The following is an 18313-nucleotide window of genomic DNA, read 5'->3' as shown; positions in this document are numbered from 1 at the left end:
GTGGACTACGCTTACATAGGCAATATGTTATAAATTTCGTGGAATTAAACATAAAAAATCCAAAGTTTAAGAAAAAAAAAATGTGTATTTTTTAATTATTGGCTTTTTTTGAAAAATCTAGCACATTAAACTGGTTCTTTTTTGTTTTAAAAAGATAGAAAAGTTGGAGAAAAAAATCATGATTTATGGCATATTTAAGTGACAAATTGGCTTTCAAATATTTTTTTTCCCCAACTTTTGAAAAAAATAAATTTTCTCTGGCTTCATACTAATCTGACCTATACTTCATAGGAAAATCGTTATAACCTCCTTTATTTTTTTTAATAAAAAAGAACCAGTTTAATGTGCTAGATTTTTCACAAAAAGACATTACTTAAAAAATGCACAATTTTTTTTCTTAAACTTTGGTTTTTCTATGTTTAATTCAACGAAATTTATAACATATTGCCTGTGTAAGCGTAGTCCACAAGTTTAGCTATCAAATGAGACCTTTTTTATCTTCATAGGATATTTACATGAGATGTACTGGTCAGATTAGTGTGAAAGCCCGAGAAAAACTAAAATGGCTGCCATTTTACAACCGTGAGAGAGAGAGAAAAAATTTGAGAGCCAATTTGTCGATAAAATATGCCATAGATCATGACATTAAAGGATCGGACACCGGTGTCGGGACACATTGTATAATTAAACCTTAAGTAATAATTAAAAAATACCGGGAAATTAAACGTGACATGTTGGTTACAAGTTATTATTTCAAATAAATATACTTAGCCTTATCATATAATGTAAGATAACTAGGTTTTATATAAGTAGAATCAATAACAATATGTAGACTTCACTCTCAACAGCCGTCTTTGAGTCGCGCGTAAAGTTTTTCACTGGCAACATCACCGGATGTCTTCAAAGCGCTCAGCATCGATAGCTGAAACAAAGTTTTCGATAAATTGAAAGCCGCGATTAAAGAAACCAGCTGGGCGATTTACGATTCCCGCTCGACATGGATTCAGAAACTTTACCTTGCGGACATTGGTCAACGCCTAGCGCGGCGAGCGTTTATTGGATGTCGCGCGATGAAGTTTCCGAATCCGAGTCAAATTGGGCATTGTGAATCAGGGTCCAGGTTTATAATATTATTTACAACGGTGTCGCGAAGTACACAGATATTCGTGCATGGTCAATGGACGATTTGCCTTGCGCCGCTTGTTTCCCATATAAAAATATAATAAAAAAATATTGTTTTCGCGTACTTGTTAGTTGTTAAATCGAGAGCGATAATGGAAAAAAATTGTACTTGATCCGCGACCATACTATAACAAACGTAGTGCAAATACAAGCCGGCATCGTGGCTATTTTTTGCACACCGAAGCCGCAGACCACGTTAACGAACTAACAGATCTCACACGTCAACACGTTATGTGCCATCTCGCTCTATCGCTATGTGGCTGTTCGCGCGTTGATATGCAAACTACCGAACAGCATGAAACAGCTGTAGTAATTCAACTCACAGCGAGTTTGTGGTTGTGGTCCTGGTGTTTGGTCGCTAGCGCCCACAGGTTGGCGGCGAGCTGGGCGGTGGGCGGGTCCGCGAGGGCCGCGCGGCGGGTTACGCGCCAGAACAGCTCGAGTGCTAGCGCGCTCTGCCGCCGGGAATCCCCGCCCACTCCGCTAGCCCCGCCTCCACCCGCGCCGAGCGTCGCCAGTGTAGTGAGGAGCTCGCGGCATGCGGCGCCCGCGTGACCGCTCAGACACGACACGAACTCCTCCTCGCACCCATACAGTTGGTCGTTCGACAGCACTGCGTACATTATGATTAATTTTAGTATATATAATGAAATTTGAATAACCTTATTTGCTTTTCGAAAAAAGTTTTTAAGGTAAGAAAGTAATCGGAGGCGTGTCTGCCGTATCAATTATACGGGGCCCCTGGGCTATGGGGGACCCCATTTTATCCATTTTGTGTTTTGTGACAAATCTTTACCCTATTCTAAGGACGTTTAAACAAATTATTTTACGGGTCCCCGCCAAGGCACACTATGCTTCTGGTAATAACAGTTTTAGCCCAGCCGCACATTGTCCGAATTCTGATCAGAAACAGTTGAATTTCGATTTTCGCCGGACCCCCACCCCGCACACTATCCGAAATATCTTTCCGACGAGTTCGAGCTCACTCGGCTCAGTACAAATTGTAAGAGACAGCGCGGACGTTCAACTGTTTCTGATTAGAAATTTCGGACAATGTGCGGCCGGGCTTATTGATAGGCAGCAGTAATAATTGTTAATATTTTTATAAGATAAAGGATGATGGCTAAAAGCTTATGGTTAAGTTTTTTTTTGTTGTCGTTATATAATTAGTTTTATTTTCAGTTTATACCTGAGTCTATCCGATAAGCGTAAGTCTCCTGAGCCATCTCGCACACCAAATCTAAAGTTTTTAGCAGCACGTTGTAGTAAAGAGGCTCTGTTTTCTTCCAATGTATTCTTTCCATGGTCTTTATAAAACCACTTAATATGTAAGCTTTGTTGCTGCTTTCCATGTTATCCTACAAAACAAATAGCACAATCAACAATCACAGTTTTGAGAAGTCTTTTTATTTACAATAAATTTCAATATCCTTACCGGCAGCACAAGTAATGTAGAGAGGAAATTACACAGCAATCCTAAAACTTGATCATGTGTAGACTTATTCTGCCCATCCTGTTGAATGTAAAGTGGAATGTCTGGTATGAGGCCGACGAGTGACTTTAGATTCGCCTCGGCTAAAAAATTATAAAATTATCTTTAACCGAAAACATAAAATGTGTGTATGATTCGCATGAAATTATTAATTTTAATAATGAATATTTATCATTATTAAAATTAATAAATACGGAATTCAGGAAAATAAGTATTTAAGACTTGACATGATTTAGGTATTCTAATTATATAAATGTAATTATTATATTATCAGGCCTAAAATATTCAATATTTATAAATTATAACCTTGTCCGACGCAATTGTTGAGCAGAGCGACCTGAGCGCCAAGCAGATAGAGCGGCGCGCGCGTGAGCACGCACCGCAGCGACGGTACCGTGACGAACGCGTACGCCGCACACGCACGAGCCACGCCCCGCGCACTCGCGCGCGCACCCAGCGTGTTCACCGCCTGCAGTGGAATTCAACTTTTTTTACACCAATTAATTAATCTAAATAAAAGGATAGTCTATATTAAATGTCACATAATAAAATTAGTCACGCAACACCACAAACACTGGCGCGCGCACCTAGCGTGTTCTCTACCTGCAGTGGAGTTCCAATTTTATTAAATAGCCTATAATAAAATGTATAGTAATATCTCTTAGGGTATAATTATATGGCACTAGCGACTCGCCCCGGCTTCGCACGGGTATAAAATATAATATAGCCTATGTCACTCACTGAAAAAATTATTAATATCGATTCAGAAGTTTTGATTTATGTTCATTACTAATTTACTACCCATGGCCCGCCGCAAAAGCTAACTCCCGCAATTTTCAAATCTGTAATATCTTCGAAAATATTCATTTAAATCATTTATTATGTTGTAAAGGGCCATCTAGATCTATAATATTAAATCAACAATGTATTTAAAGTATTTAATTGTTAATGCCGCTTAAAATCGCTTCGAAAATTAGTCATTATTTGTAGTAAAAAGTAAATGAAAAAAAAATTATATTAGATTAGAGATAGACATATACCATCGCGAAGTTTTCTGTAGACCTTTTTATTGTGCACAATACTTAGTATGTATGTAACTACATTATTTTGATAAATCTCGTAGGGTTCAGCCTGCATTTGCAATGTAGGTGGTTTTTTTTTTTTTTTTTTTACGACATCAGATTAGAAACCTTAAAAATAACAGTATTTCTCCAATATTTAATGATTGTAATTATACTTTTAAACCTTTCTCTTTAATCACTCTATCTATTAAAGAAAACCGCATCAAAATCCATTAAAGATTAAAGGGAACAAGGGTCATGAGGACAGAAAAAGCGACTTTGTTTTATACTATGTAGTAATAAATAGGCATAAATATATTATGCCATTTGGTACTAATAATAACGGATCCGAACATAGTATAGCGACGAAAAATATCGGCGACATTTCTTATTCCAGTGCTATATAATTACAAGATAATAAATTATTTAACAAAAACATAGGTTAGTACTTGCATAGAGGAATAAGCTACTTAATGTGCTTTTTCATGCTAGTCGTTTGAAAATCATTCCTTTTCGCAAAAAAAACTAATGAACCCACAAAAATATCACGACATGCACGCCTCTAAATAAAATGAAGCTATTGGACCAGCAAGACTTACGTGCACAAGTGCTAGAAGGACTGCGTCCAGTTTGATAAACGAGGCTCGACACTCGACGTAGAAATTCAACTGCTGCTCCAGGTCGTCGTGATAAGTCACCGCTTGGACGAACTTTACTATCAAATCTGCACACATTTTGCTCTCGGCTTCCACGCTTACTGCGCTACAAGGTTAAAATATAATATAAAAAAACTTGGTGTAATTCAAACTAATTAATTCAAAAGCCAACAGTTTGTTTCATCGATTTATCGAGATTATTAAAGTAAAAGATTCTTTCCGGTAATAATTTATTTATGTTACAAAAGCTACCCTTTACAATGATTTCATCGTTTGAATTAGGGGTCTACTGTTTATTATTATGTAGTATGTTATACTACTTCGCTATTAGGTATACAAGGTGGAACCAAACTAAGTGATAATACTTTAGGGTGTGTATGTGACATATTGTGTTCCTTATTTATAGAGTTCATACGTGGGAGAGCCATGCTTCGGCACGAATGGGCCGGCTCGAGTGAGTGAGTTTACCGGAGGCCCAATCCCCTACCCTATTTCCTTCCTTTCCCTCCCCTATTCCCTTCCCATCCCTACCCTCCCCTATTACCCTATTCCCTCTTAAAAGGCCGGCAACGCACCTGCAGCTCTTCTGATGCTGCGAGTGTCCATGGGCGACGGAAGTTGCTTTCCATCAGATGACCCGTTTGCTCGTTTGCCCCCTTATTTCATTAAAAAAAAATAGAGTTCACTGTGAAAGTAGCAGCGCTAAAGAGCAAAATTTTTTTGTGATTTATATGAGCAAGTGCCCGCGCGTCTTGAATTTTTCCATTCAAAGATGAAAGTTACTCTTTCAGAGCTTCTACTTTCACTGCGAACACTATATAGGGGACTCATACACATTACACACCCTAACTCCTTAACGCCTCCGGAGTCGAGAGCCGCGGTCTAACCACTAGTTAGATCGCGGCTCTTGACTCGGAGGTCGTGGGTTCGAATCCCGCGTTGGAAACATGTTATTTCCAAGTTTGGTTAGGACAATGCAGGCTGATCACCTGATTGTCTGACAAGTAAGATGATCCATGCGTCGGATGGGCATGTAAAAAGTCGGTCCTGCGGCTGATGTCTCGCCAGTCGTGTCGGTCGTCCGTCCCACTGGGTTATGAATGTGAAAGGAAGAGAGAGTGCTCTTATGTACTGCGCACACACTTGGGCACTATAAAAGTACTCCTGCGTAACAGGCCTGGTTTCAATTAAACTGGCCACCGTCACGGAAACCGGTGTGGGGAGTATTATTATATACACCCTAAAGTATTATCACTTAGTTCGGTTACATTCTGTATAGTTATTCTTTAAAATACTTACTTGATGGAGTCATGAAGTATACAGCACAGTCTCATAAGTCCGGATATAACAATCGGATCTTCAATATATATCCCGGTGAACCTCTCAAAGAATATCGTCAGGACAGTCTTGGCCATCGCGGTTCTCGCGGTAGACTTTTGGACCAACTCCACTAACGGCATAAAAGCATCCTGAAAGTGAGTGTCAGGTTAAGACCAGGCACATTTTTTTTTTCTGTTGCTAAAACGGGGAAAAAATACGACTGCATTTTTGTAATCTGCAGCTAGATCTACAAATGTACGTTTTGCCACGTAACTCATTAACAACTTACACAAATTAAAAATTACACAGCGCCTTATTTACAACTTTCTACGAATATGTTTACATTTATGTTACGAATACGAATATGTTTACATATGTTTACCTATATGTTTACATTTTGCAGTTTTGAAACATACACTATGTTTATATTTTTTAGTAAGTGATTGGCGAGCAGCTTCGTCGCAGGATGGGCACGCAGCGTTTACGTCGCGGACGCCTAACGAGCTAGCAGCGTTCTCTGCTTTACAAACTCGCTGCAAACACGCTACGAAAACTCCGCACTAAAACCACTCGCCAACCGCTAATATGATATCGGCCTAACAAAAAAAAATCCACAGCCGAACATATAACCTCCATTTTGGAAGTCGGTTAAAAATCTGCTACAATAAAAGATATTTTTATGAGTAATAGGAGGTGATACCATAAGGAAGAGCTCCTCGACGTCTGGCACGTGTGTGAGCACGCGCTTGAGTGTGGCCTGCAGCTGCGCGCAGTACTCGTCCGCCGCCGACCCGCTCTTGATCATGTAGCGGATCGTCCCCCGCAGGATCATGTTTATGTGCTGACTCTGAAATTAGGTATTACATTAAAAAACACTAACACCCACTGTTTCACCAATTCTTAGAAAATAATAGGTGAAAAAAAAATAGATGGAGTAGCTTGAAGCAGAATAATCTAAAGACCGTAGAAGATAATAATATTATGCCGTGGCGTGCGACACGGCGCACTCCATTTCGATATTTCTCATCCTACTATCCCAAAAGAAACAATTTCAAGACTACCTTCCCCCTTCTCTTACCGAGAGCTGCATACACACGAACTGCAGCCAGGGCTCCAGCTGGTGGAGGAAGTCGTTTGGGGCGCGGACGGCGGCGGCGAGCCTCCACCACGCCTGGCTGAGCGCCTCGCTCGACGACGCGCGGTAACTCTCGCACGTGCACACGTGACCGCCTACCAAGTGTAGCACGCCGCTCAGCATCACTGCGTTATAAATTATAAGCATATTATCTAATTCAAAATCGAGTTAAAAGTTCCACGCGAATACTAACACACATACATACAGAGTTCAATAAAAGCTTTTAAAAAGTGAGGCCCGCGTTAATAAAAGTCAGAGTGATTTTATATTGACAACAGCAATGCAACAGGAGAAAACTGCACAATATCTACAGTCACACACTTCGTATACAGATTTCTGATTGATTGCAAATATTATGCAGTTTTCGCCAATTGCGTGCGATCTCAAGGTTTGTCGTACTACCGCGACCGCTTTAAATACTTTTTTATTTTATTTAAGGGTAATTACTGTTTTTGGTAATTTTATTGTTTCTCTGTAAGCGCGATGGACCAATATTCTTTCACTGCTGTAATGGTTGTCTGGAAGAAACTGCTCAAGACCGCCAATTTGCGCTCTTTCTACATTTATTTGTAATTTTTTTTCATTGTATATTATCATACTGCTACTCGATAGTCGATATCAATCTTGGCGGAAACGCCATCAGTATCTTAACTCTTAAGATAATTTGTTTTTTTTAATTACAATTAGTTTCATAGGAAAACTAGTAGCGCTAAGGAGAAGTAGGTCAACAACGTCACGTGTGTTAGAGTAGGATGGGGCATTCTTGTTCGATTGTTTGAGTCTCAAAACGGTTTTGTAGTACAACCCAAAGTTTGACCTCAGGGAAAAAGCACACAGTTGAGTGCCGAGTTTCGTTTATTATCTTGAACATATTAATGATGCTGAGCAAGGACACCAAAATTAATGTATCGCGCATACATTAAATTTTTTTTCAGGATTTAGCTGATGCTACTGATCGAAAATATGTGACGTGAAACCGGAAACCGTGCTAAATCGTAGCTTTTAAAAAAATATTATTTTGTAACATTATAAAAACAACACTTACCCATGTTATCAGCGGACTTTTTGATTATTTCCAAAATTTGTGAAGACTTCTCTATTATGTTCGGCGAATCGAAAGTGGACAACACGCAGAAGAGCAATAACTCACTGGAATAAATGATGATGAAAAATCAAAAATCAGTGATGTGAAGAGGAGAATATTATTTTAGTGACTAACTCACTTGCACCAGTGGTTTAATAATAATATCATTTTAGCTTGGCCATAAAGAGTTGACAAAAAATGATGGCGCTAGTTTAATCGTAGCTGTCACGTTTCTAAAACGGAATGGCAACAATAGGCTTGATGACAATTTTTTTCTTATTGGTAATTGAAAGACCCAAATAGTAACATCGCTGAAAGAATGACTCTGATAGCTTAAAAATTCACCAAGATATGACAATTCAAACATCTCATAAAATAGACCTGCCCGAAACGCTCCATACAAAGTGCTACGAAAGGGGAAACACTCTTTTGTAGTTTGTACACATCGGGAGAGAACTTTGTTCCATAGGTATATCAAATATTGCGTTTATGAAAGTGGTTTCATAACAAAATTTGCTTTTAATTGCATAAGTTATCGATTGGTATACAAATATTAAGAAATTTAATTGAAAAAAAAAATCGACTTGATTATCTAACTTTGAAGGCGCATAACAAAAAGAATAAAAATGCTATAGCTGTAATTTTGGGAACACTTATTTTTCACCGTGATTTCTATATTTTATTAACAAAATTCGCTAATCTTTGACCTTGTCATCATCCTTATTTTGTAGGTATGGAATTTTTTTTTGTTGTAGGTACTTTTAATTGATGTCTATTTGGTCAAGTTATAATTATCTCATTTTTCAGATTTACAAATGAAAATGCTTGATGTTATTTTGGCAAACGACAAAATCTAGGACAATAACCTACTTATTTTCAATACTGTTACACTGCTGCAGCAATTCATCCAATAGTTTAGCTTTATTGTTGTTTGAATTGAGCGTTCCATACAACAACCATTCCACTGCTGGTATATAAAGACTGAGATATTGATCCGGAGTCAGTAGTTGAGTACCAAACTTCTTGCTCATGTTTGTACTAAATATCTGAAATAAACATAATAATTTGTAAGAAAATTATTCTAGAAAATATTATCTGTAATTTTTGGATATATACCTGTTGATAATCATCAATGAACTCTTTAAAGTTTTTAGCAAAATACTCCTCACTGTCTTTACCAACAAGTTTTGCTGATACATTGCACAAATACACCCTCAAATAAACAGCCACCAGAGGATTTCCAATGCCCCTGATCATAATGGTTATTCTGTCTATGGCTGGCTTTATCTCTCCTCTTGAAGTAAAGACGTAGCACTTAAGCAAAGACATCTCCATATAAAGTCTCGGCAGAAGCTCTCTTATGGAAGCCATTTTGAACATCCAATTTTGACAAGTCTCTTTTGCTGCCTCTGGAACTAATTCTGACTGTATATCCTGGAATTCTATTACCTTACTCCTAAAACAAGCAAGTTATTTTAAAAACGTAATATGAAGAAGTATACTTGGTATAATTAAATTTTTTGCTAGTCCGTATATATATATATATACAATACAATTGCTCGTATAAGTTCCTGTATTGGGATGAACCCCTAATAAAATTGGCACACTCAGAGATCCTAAGTTCATCGTCCACTACAAATCGCGCGCGTCTCCTGGCGTCCGCTGAGCCGGAATCAGGTTATTGGCTCCAGGCATACCCATCATCCAATACCGGAACACTGTTAGATAATCATGCATTCAACTTATCACTCAGTTTGCGACTAGGAGCCAATATCAGCGAACCCCACCGCTGCCACTGCGGCGCACAGTGGTCCGAAATCGCTAAATAATGGACATTCGCAAAAAACTTCGATTTTGGTGTGGAAAAAAATACCATTCGATAGATTTTAAGAAGAGTAACAATAAATCCCTATTAAGTTTTTTATAAAAATGTATATTTAAGGTGAAAAAAAATAATTACGAAAATGTTGTATGGGAAAGAATCTTTAAATAGATTTTTTGCAAAAACTACTAAGTCATTCTGGTTCATTTTTGAAACAAGTAAAGTTCTAATGGTACGTAAGTTTTAGAAAAAAAAATACGAAAATTTACGTGCAGCCTTTTGCAGTAGAGGGGTTCAAAATTTTGAAATAATTTTACGAACCTTTTAGGTGTGGAAAAAAATACAATTTATAAAGAGTAACAATAAATCCTTTATAAGTTTTGTACAAAAATGATGTTTTAAGGCGAAAAAAAAAGGGCATTGTCCAAAAAAAATTACATGTACTTTTAAAAAGCAACAATACTTATTTGTATTTACAAACATGGATAACAAAAACAAAATTAAACTAAAATTAACTACTGACTAAACTATTGTAATTATAATAAAATAAAAATTGTTACACACACTAATAACTCAAACAATTTCAAATGAAACTTATAAATAAACAATAATAAATAATAATCAAATAAAGCAACGCGCTTTACAAACATAGTGGATCTCCAATGCTATCATCGCCTTGTAATGACACAACTTCACTTTCTTCGTAATCTTCAGCTGATAAAAGAGGACTTGTCAAGCAACAGGTCGACTGTGTCTGGATGAAATTCTTGGTGTTTATTTTTAGACAACTTTGGACGAATGTGAGACAAATATAGATCAGAGCTTATTAAAAAGTTGTGCAACAAATCTTCATTAGTCTGCTCGACTCGTCTTTTTAGTATGCATCTCTCTAGTATTTCTAAATTCTTTATTCCTTGCCTCTGAAGCTTCTTCACTCAAATAGCCAATTGGAATAAAGCCAAAATGCTTACAAATATCAGCACAATGTATAAGGATTTTGTGAACACTTGCAGGCATGTAGTACCACGGATAAAGCTTTACATACAGCTCTGCAGTTTCTCTAGAATAATTTCGAAACTGATCTATATTGATAAGCTTCCCAGAAGAAACTGTCTGCAATACAACGTATAATCTCTTTATTAATTCTATATCTATTTTCGTTATTTCAGATGATGTCCTAAAGTCCCGAAAAAATCTTCTAGCAGTGTTACCATCGTTAGTAGTTCCATATCCTTGTTTGACAATATCAATCAATATTCCAGTTTGCTCTTTAAACTCATGTTGTGTGGCATTCTTTTTTGCTTTTTTAAGAATTTTGTTTTCATCACGTGCTGACCACATTTTAAAGTCCATATTATAAGATATATGTAAAATATATTCCATGCATCGAATCCACATGTGAAGAGACGATAAAAATTTGAATTCTCTTAAAGGTTTATTCAAAATCACATCAAGCTTATTCATTTCACTTGGCTTTGATATGCATAATGCATATAGGTACTGCTTGTTGATGAAGATTAAGTATCAGACACAACCGTTCCTATTTTTAATAAGCTCTGATCCATATTTGTTTCACATTCGTCCAAAGTTGTCTAAAAATAAACACCAAGAATTTTATCCAGACACAGTCCACCTGTTGCTTGAAAGACCTCTTTTATCAGAAGATTACGAAGAAAGTAAAGTTGTGTCATGCAAGGCTATGATAGCATTGGAGATAATATCTATGGACGCTACACACCACATCAGTCTGGCCGAGTGCTAAGTACCTGAAGGACTTGTGTTACAGGTACCAGACAACGGAAATATATTTAATACTATACATATATTTAAGATTTTTATTATATGATACACATATTTAATACACATCCATGACCCAGGAACTTTGAAAAACTTTTTGTTCCATCGGCGGGATTCGAACCCGCGACCCGGCTTGAGTTGCCACACCAGTAACCATTGAACCACGGAGGTCGTGGTAGATCCACTATGTTTGTAAAGCGCGTGGTTTAATTGATTATTATTTATTATTGTTTATTTATAAGTTTCATTTGAAATTGTTTGAGTTATTAGTGTGTGTAACAATTTTTATTTTATTATAATTACAATAGTTTAGTCAGTAGTTAATTTTAGTTTAATTTTGTTTTTGCTATCCATGTTTGTATTTATACATATAAGTATTGTTGATTTTTAGGGACTCGTTTTATATATATTATACCCATACAATTTTCGTTTTTTTTTTTTGCCTTAAAACATCATTTTTGTAATTTTGAACCCCTCTACTTCAAAAGGCTGCACGTAAATTTTCGTATTTTTTTTTCTAAACCTGACTGGCGGCCGGCGCTGCGTCGACAAGACAGACCGTGGTGACCCTGGCGGTCTACTGCGGCGCCGCACAGTGGTCCGAAATCGCTAAATAGTGGACATTCGCAAAAAAGATCGATTTTGATGTGGAAAAAAATACCATCCGATAGATTTTAAGAGGAGTAACAATAAATCCTTATTAAGTTTTTTATAAAAATGTATATTTAAGGTGAAAAAAAATAATTACGAAAATGTTGTATGGGAAAGAATCTATAAAATATAGATTTTTTGCAAAAACTACTAGGTCATTCTGGTTCATTTTTGAAACAAGTAAAGTTCTAATGGTATGTACCATTAGAACTTTACTTGTTTCAAAAATGAACCAGAATGACCTAGTAGTTTTTGCAAAAAATCTATATTTTATAGATTCTTTCCCATACAACATTTTCGTAATTATTTTTTTTCACCTTAAATATACATTATTTATTTTCACCTTGAAAAATACATTTTTATAAAAAACTTAAAAAGGATTTATAGTTACACTTTAAGAAATCTTTCGAATAGTATTTTTTCCACACCTAAAAAGTTAGTAAAATTATTTAAAAATTTTGAACCCCTCTACTGCAAAAGGCTGCACGTAAATTTTCGTATTTTTTTTTCTAAACCTTATATACCACTAGAACTTTACTTGTTTCAAAAATGAACCAGAATGACTTAGTAGTTTTTGCAAAAAATCTGTTTATAGATTCTTTCCCATACAACATTTTAGTATTTTTTTTTCACCTTGAAAAATACATTTTTATAAAAAAACTTAATAAGGATTTATTGTTACTCTTTAAGAAATCTTTCAAATAGTATTTTTTCCACACCTAAAAAGTTAGTAAAATTATTTCAAAATTTTGAACCCCTCTACTGCAAAAGGCTGCACGTAAATTTTCGTAATTTTTTTTTCTAAACCTTATATACCACTAGAACTTTACTTGTTTCAAAAATGAACCAGAATGACTTAGTAGTTTTTGCAAAAAATCTATTTATAGATTCTTTCCCATACTACATTTTCGTAATTATTTTTTTTCACCTTAAATATACATTTTTATAAAAAACTTAATAAGGATTTATTGTTACTCCTCTTAAAATCTATCGGTTGGTATTTTTTTCCACATCAAAATCGATCTTTTTTGCGAATGTCCACTATTTAGCGATTTCGGACCACTGTGCGGCGCCGCAGTAGACCGCCAGGGTCACCACGGTCTGTCTTGTCGACACAGCGCCGGCCACCAGTCCCGCCATGCTTCCTTGAACGACGTGATCCGCAGGGCCCTTGCCTCTGTCAACGTGCCGGCCACTCTCGAGCCGAACGGTATCGCACGTGACGACGGCAAAAGGCCCGACGGAATGACGCTCGTTCCATGGAGCCGCGGGAGGCCTCTTGTTTGGGACGCCACCTGCGTGGACCCGCTAGCGGCGTCACATGTGACGGCCACAACAAGGGAAGCGGGAGCTGCGGCGGCACAAGCAGAGACAAACAAAAGAAGAAAATATGAAGCACTGGGGAATGATTACTTTTTTGTACCTTTCGGGGATGAAACCCTGGGTCCATGAGGCCCTGGTGCCAAACAAATGTTCAGAGAGTTATCCCAAAGACTGGTTGAGAAAACTAACGATCCCAGAGCTGGCGTTTACCTCGGCCAACGTATCAGTCTTGCGATACAGCGAGGTAATGCTGCCAGCCTCTTGGGTACATTGCCCGCAGCCTCTGACTTAGATTTAGTTTTTTATATATAGTCTTTGTTTTATATTTTAGCATTATTTATAGCAATTATTACTTATTATTATAATTATCTGTATAAAAAAAAATATTTAGTATATAGGGGGTTTCGGGGGCGATAAATCGATCTAGAGCTAGGAATCATTTTCAGAAAATGTCTTTTTATTCGTGTTTTATCGATAATCGATAAACTGAAAAATATGACTCTTCCTGACATCTATTGGCGAATAATAATACTATTTTGTTAGCAACAAATTGTTTTAACGACCAGCAGATGGCGTTATTAAGTAACACGAAGTCAATGAGTGTTTGCTATACCGAGCAAAGCTCGGTCATCCAGGTACTAAAAATATAAGTACATAGATAAATTACTAAAATATTATTTATAATTAAAATACATATTTACTTACCCAAAGCTTTTATGCTTCAATCTGTCATACACCAAGTTACCGAATTTGTGTAAAATATCAGTAATTAATACAAATTTACTTGGGTAGAATTGCATTACACTAATATCGGACAGAAGTTTGGAGCACTGTATTGCAATTTTGAATGCTTTAACACGTTGTTCAGAGTCCCAAGCCTGAAAACAACATTTTAAATATTAATTTAAGGGAGTATCATAATATTGCAATAAGTATAATGTAGTATTTGGTGATATTATATAAACCAAAACACCAAATGTTTTGGTTGATATAATAAAAAAAAAAAAGATATAAGTGGGTACTGTATATCAATTATAGCCTTTTAATTTCTTACAAAAGAAAAAAATAATATACTATCGTAAAGTTTAAATAATATAACATTACCTTTTTGATTTCATCATCAAGCATATGAATTTTAGTGACAAATTCTTGTTGGCTCAATCCCATAGTTTTTCTTACAGAAGATTCATCAAACTCATCCAACTGTTCCAACCTATGCTTCACTTTTTCATTTAAGTTAGAAACTTGCCTAATTAAGGCTGAAAATGAATTAACTTAAAAAAAAAAGAAAAAAAAGAAAAGAAAAAGCAAAGGAAAAATTAAGATTAGTAAGAACCTAAATAAGTATTTTATTCATATTTATTATATAATATATTTATTATATACACAATTTATTAGTTAAAATAAACATACCTTTCTCTTCCTCTGGCAGAAAACTACTTATAATAGTAAGTTTCTCTCCAGTTGTATATTTATTAAGGATGGTAGTACGTTTTGATTGCCAAAGTCTTATGTAGTTTACGACATCATTTTCTAAAGGTTTAGAATCCTAAAATTAAATTTAAATAAGTACATAATATATAAGATTGGTGAAAAGTAATGGGAAAATAATTTGTCTTACAAAAAATATGTTGCTTACTTAGTTAAAAGTAATTAATAGTACCTCTTCTAAATTCATTTGTTCAAATCTCAATAAGGGATCCAATTCTTCCAAAGGAAAACTCCACTTTTCAAGAGTCTCTAAAAAATTCTTTTTTGAACCAACAGGTTGCTAAAAGATAACAAAATGTTTGTTAGTATGTGACTTCTAAGAATTATTATAACACTCATATTATTATAAACATAGCAAGTTAAATAAAAGCTTTTAAAAAATATGAACAATAACAAAAAGTATTGACCGCAACTTTGTGGTGTCTGTTCTATGTCATACTCACGCGTCTTATTATTTTATTAAGTTCCACTTTTAGAGGATGGTTATTAACTTCTAAGCTTGGACACTCGTGATTAATTGCTGGTCTCTTAGCAAATTTCCTATAAACAAATCAATATGTATACTAATAATACTCCCCACACCGGTTTCGGTGACGGTGGCCGGTTTCATTGAAACCAGACCAGGTACGCAGGAGTAATTTTATAGTGCCCAAGTGTGTGCGCAGTACAGAAGAGCACTCTCTATTCCTTTACTCTCATAACCCAGTGGGACGGAAGACCGACACGACTGGCGAGAGATCAGGCGCAGGACCGACTTTTTACATGCCCATCCGACGCATAGATCATCTTACTTGTCAGACAATCAGGTGATCAGCCTGCATTGTCCTAACCAAACTTGGAAATAACATGTTTCCAACGCGGGATTCGAACCCACGACCTCCGGAGTCGAGAGCGACACTCTAACCACTAGACCACGGAGATGTTATATATGTATACTATACTAATATTGTAAAGCAGAAGAGTGTGTTTGTTTGAATGCGGTAATTTCAGGAACTACTGGTCCGATTTGAAAAATTCTTTCAGTTTTAATTAGCCCATTCATCGAGGAAGGTTATAGGCTATATTTTATCACGCTAAGACTAATAGGAGCGAAGAAATAGAGGAAAATGTGGAAAAAACAGAGGAAATCATTTGAAATTGCTTAATAACTTAAGAACTAATGGAGCAATTTTTATGTTATATTTGGCACACATGAAGCATAGATCACGTGAAGGGACATATGCTATTTTTTGCGGAAAAATGTACGGTTCCTAAATTACGCGGACGTAGCCGCGCGGAACATCTTTACAACAGTAACTTAATAAAAACATAATAAGTGATAATAATCGTAGTTTGAAATTGAAAGCTGCTTAGTGTATTTACCAATTATTATAAGTCGGCATATTTGTAGTCAGCTTTATGGATATAAATTAATTAAAAAACTTTTTGTTTATTCAAGTATTTTGTTTTCCAAAGTTATTCTTCTTTTAATAAGAGCGTTTCTTTTCTAGTCCCAGTAAAACAGCCAATGCGACCTGACATCTCAGCAGCCAATAAAATACCGTTAATAGTTTTTATTATTCGTAAGTTTTGTTAAGTCAGTATACTGGTACATTTAAAAACACCAAGGTTTTGACGTACCTTACATGGGACTTGGGAGTGTTGCCAATTCATTTTTTATGACACTACTTAGGGGTCGTCCACAAATCACGCAATTCATTTTAGTAGTCGAAACAAAATTCAAATCTCGTTAGTCATTAGTTCATTTATTATTAATAATCTCATTAGTCATTACTCAAGTAATCTCATCGAGAGGGTCTCATTTTTTTTTATTTTATTTATGCGCACAGTTTCGGTTAAGTATCGTACTTCGCTTCGTAGCATCCTCACCGGAAACGGGGAGATCGATCTTTTTTGTTTGAAATCGAGTTTTTTTGTTTGATAGCTGACATGATTGATTGCTCTTAACATTATGTTAGTTCCTACTAGTGATGTAACGGATATTCGCATTCGCGAATATCCACGTATTTTTCAATATTCGCATTCGCATTCGCAAAAATTATGCGAATATTTAGCGAATGTTTTAATAATCAAAAAGGAAATTATTACATGCATGCATTTGAAATAATATAATAATACAATAGATAACACTTAGATTTTTTTTTAAATCATACTTCTACATTCTTAATTAAAGCCTTATTAGTCATTTATGAAAAAATAACTTCAGAGATCTTATCAAATCTAACATTAATCAGCCTTGTTGGTATACTATGTAAGGTTTGCATTCATTTAGTAGTATATTATTACTTTACTATCATTTTTAAATAAAGTTTACAATTTCTATTTACTAAAAAACTAAACAATTACTCGAAACATAAAACATAAAACTAACCTCAAAACAAAATAAAACTTTTAGAATGAACTTTCTGTGACTAAATTCATTCAATTATAGTCTGTCAAGAAAGTGAAAAAATTAAAAAGTGGCAACGTAGTGTCTTCCCTTTCAAATCAATCTAAGAAAAAAGGGGTGACACTACGATGTTGCCACTTTTTAATTTCTTCACTTTCTTGACAGACTATAAGCAATATCGGTTCGGCTATGTTCAATTTAAAGATGGCCGACACGAAACGTCAAACCTGTCGAACATGTTACGCGCGCTTTTTTTGAAATTTTAAAATATTCGCATTCGCATTCGCGAATGTTGCAGATAAATATTCGCAATCGCATTCGCGAATGTGAAAAATCCAACATTCGTTACATCACTAGTTCCTACTGTAGTTCATCATCATCACCCCGTGGTGCTGGGAAATGTCGGTTACTTTATACTTACATTACAGAGTACTTTATTATATATACTTACATAATATTATATACTAGCTGTCCCGGCAATATATATTATTGGAAAGTCGTACAAATAATGGTCGCCGTCAGTCTCGAGTTGTAATATTTATTACAACTCGAGTATAACAATATATATATATATATATATATATATATATATATATATATATATATATATATATATATATATATATATATATATATATATATATATATATATATATATATATATATATATATATATATATATACATATATATATACATATATATATATATATATATATATACATACACATACATGTATATATACACATCAGGGCTGTAGCTAGAGTTAGATTTGAGGTAGGGCAGCATTGGTTACAGGTAGGGCAGAAGTAATAAAAATATCATAATTGATTGATTTTCTAGGGTTTTGATATTTTTAAGGTAGGGCATTGCCCCCCAATGCCCCCCTCTAGCTACGGCCGTGATACACA

The 18313-nt window shown here is 35.5% G+C and overlaps 1 protein-coding gene across 3 annotated transcripts; it reads right to left on the bottom strand.

The window, feature by feature from the left end:
- Window positions 1–732: 732 nt before the first annotated feature.
- LOC121732001 (VPS35 endosomal protein-sorting factor-like) lies at window positions 733–16555 on the bottom strand. 3 transcript variants are annotated; one of them, XM_042121734.1, is made up of 18 exons: window positions 16377–16555; window positions 15458–15554; window positions 15187–15294; window positions 14937–15072; window positions 14628–14797; window positions 14229–14401; window positions 9047–9386; window positions 8801–8976; window positions 7892–7995; window positions 6790–6971; window positions 6412–6558; window positions 5691–5860; window positions 4335–4497; window positions 2981–3143; window positions 2618–2757; window positions 2372–2540; window positions 1506–1795; window positions 733–922 (listed from the first exon to the last, which is right to left on the bottom strand). In XM_042121734.1, the coding sequence occupies exons 1-18, from the start codon at window positions 16394–16396 to the stop codon at window positions 842–844; spliced, it is 2829 nt and encodes a 942-aa protein (XP_041977668.1). In that variant the 5' UTR covers window positions 16397–16555; the 3' UTR covers window positions 733–841. The 3 variants fall into 3 exon arrangements, with proteins under 3 accessions (XP_041977668.1, XP_041977670.1, XP_041977669.1); XM_042121736.1 differs by having other exon boundaries at window positions 14628–14782; XM_042121735.1 differs by having other exon boundaries at window positions 15187–15295; window positions 15462–15554.
- Between the last annotated feature and the right edge of the window lie 1758 nt (window positions 16556–18313).

The sequence above is a fragment of the Aricia agestis genome, chromosome 11, assembly GCF_905147365.1.
Source record: "Aricia agestis chromosome 11, ilAriAges1.1, whole genome shotgun sequence".
Taxonomy (NCBI): domain Eukaryota; kingdom Metazoa; phylum Arthropoda; class Insecta; order Lepidoptera; family Lycaenidae; genus Aricia; species Aricia agestis.
This window is presented reverse-complemented; position numbering and strand designations above follow the sequence as displayed.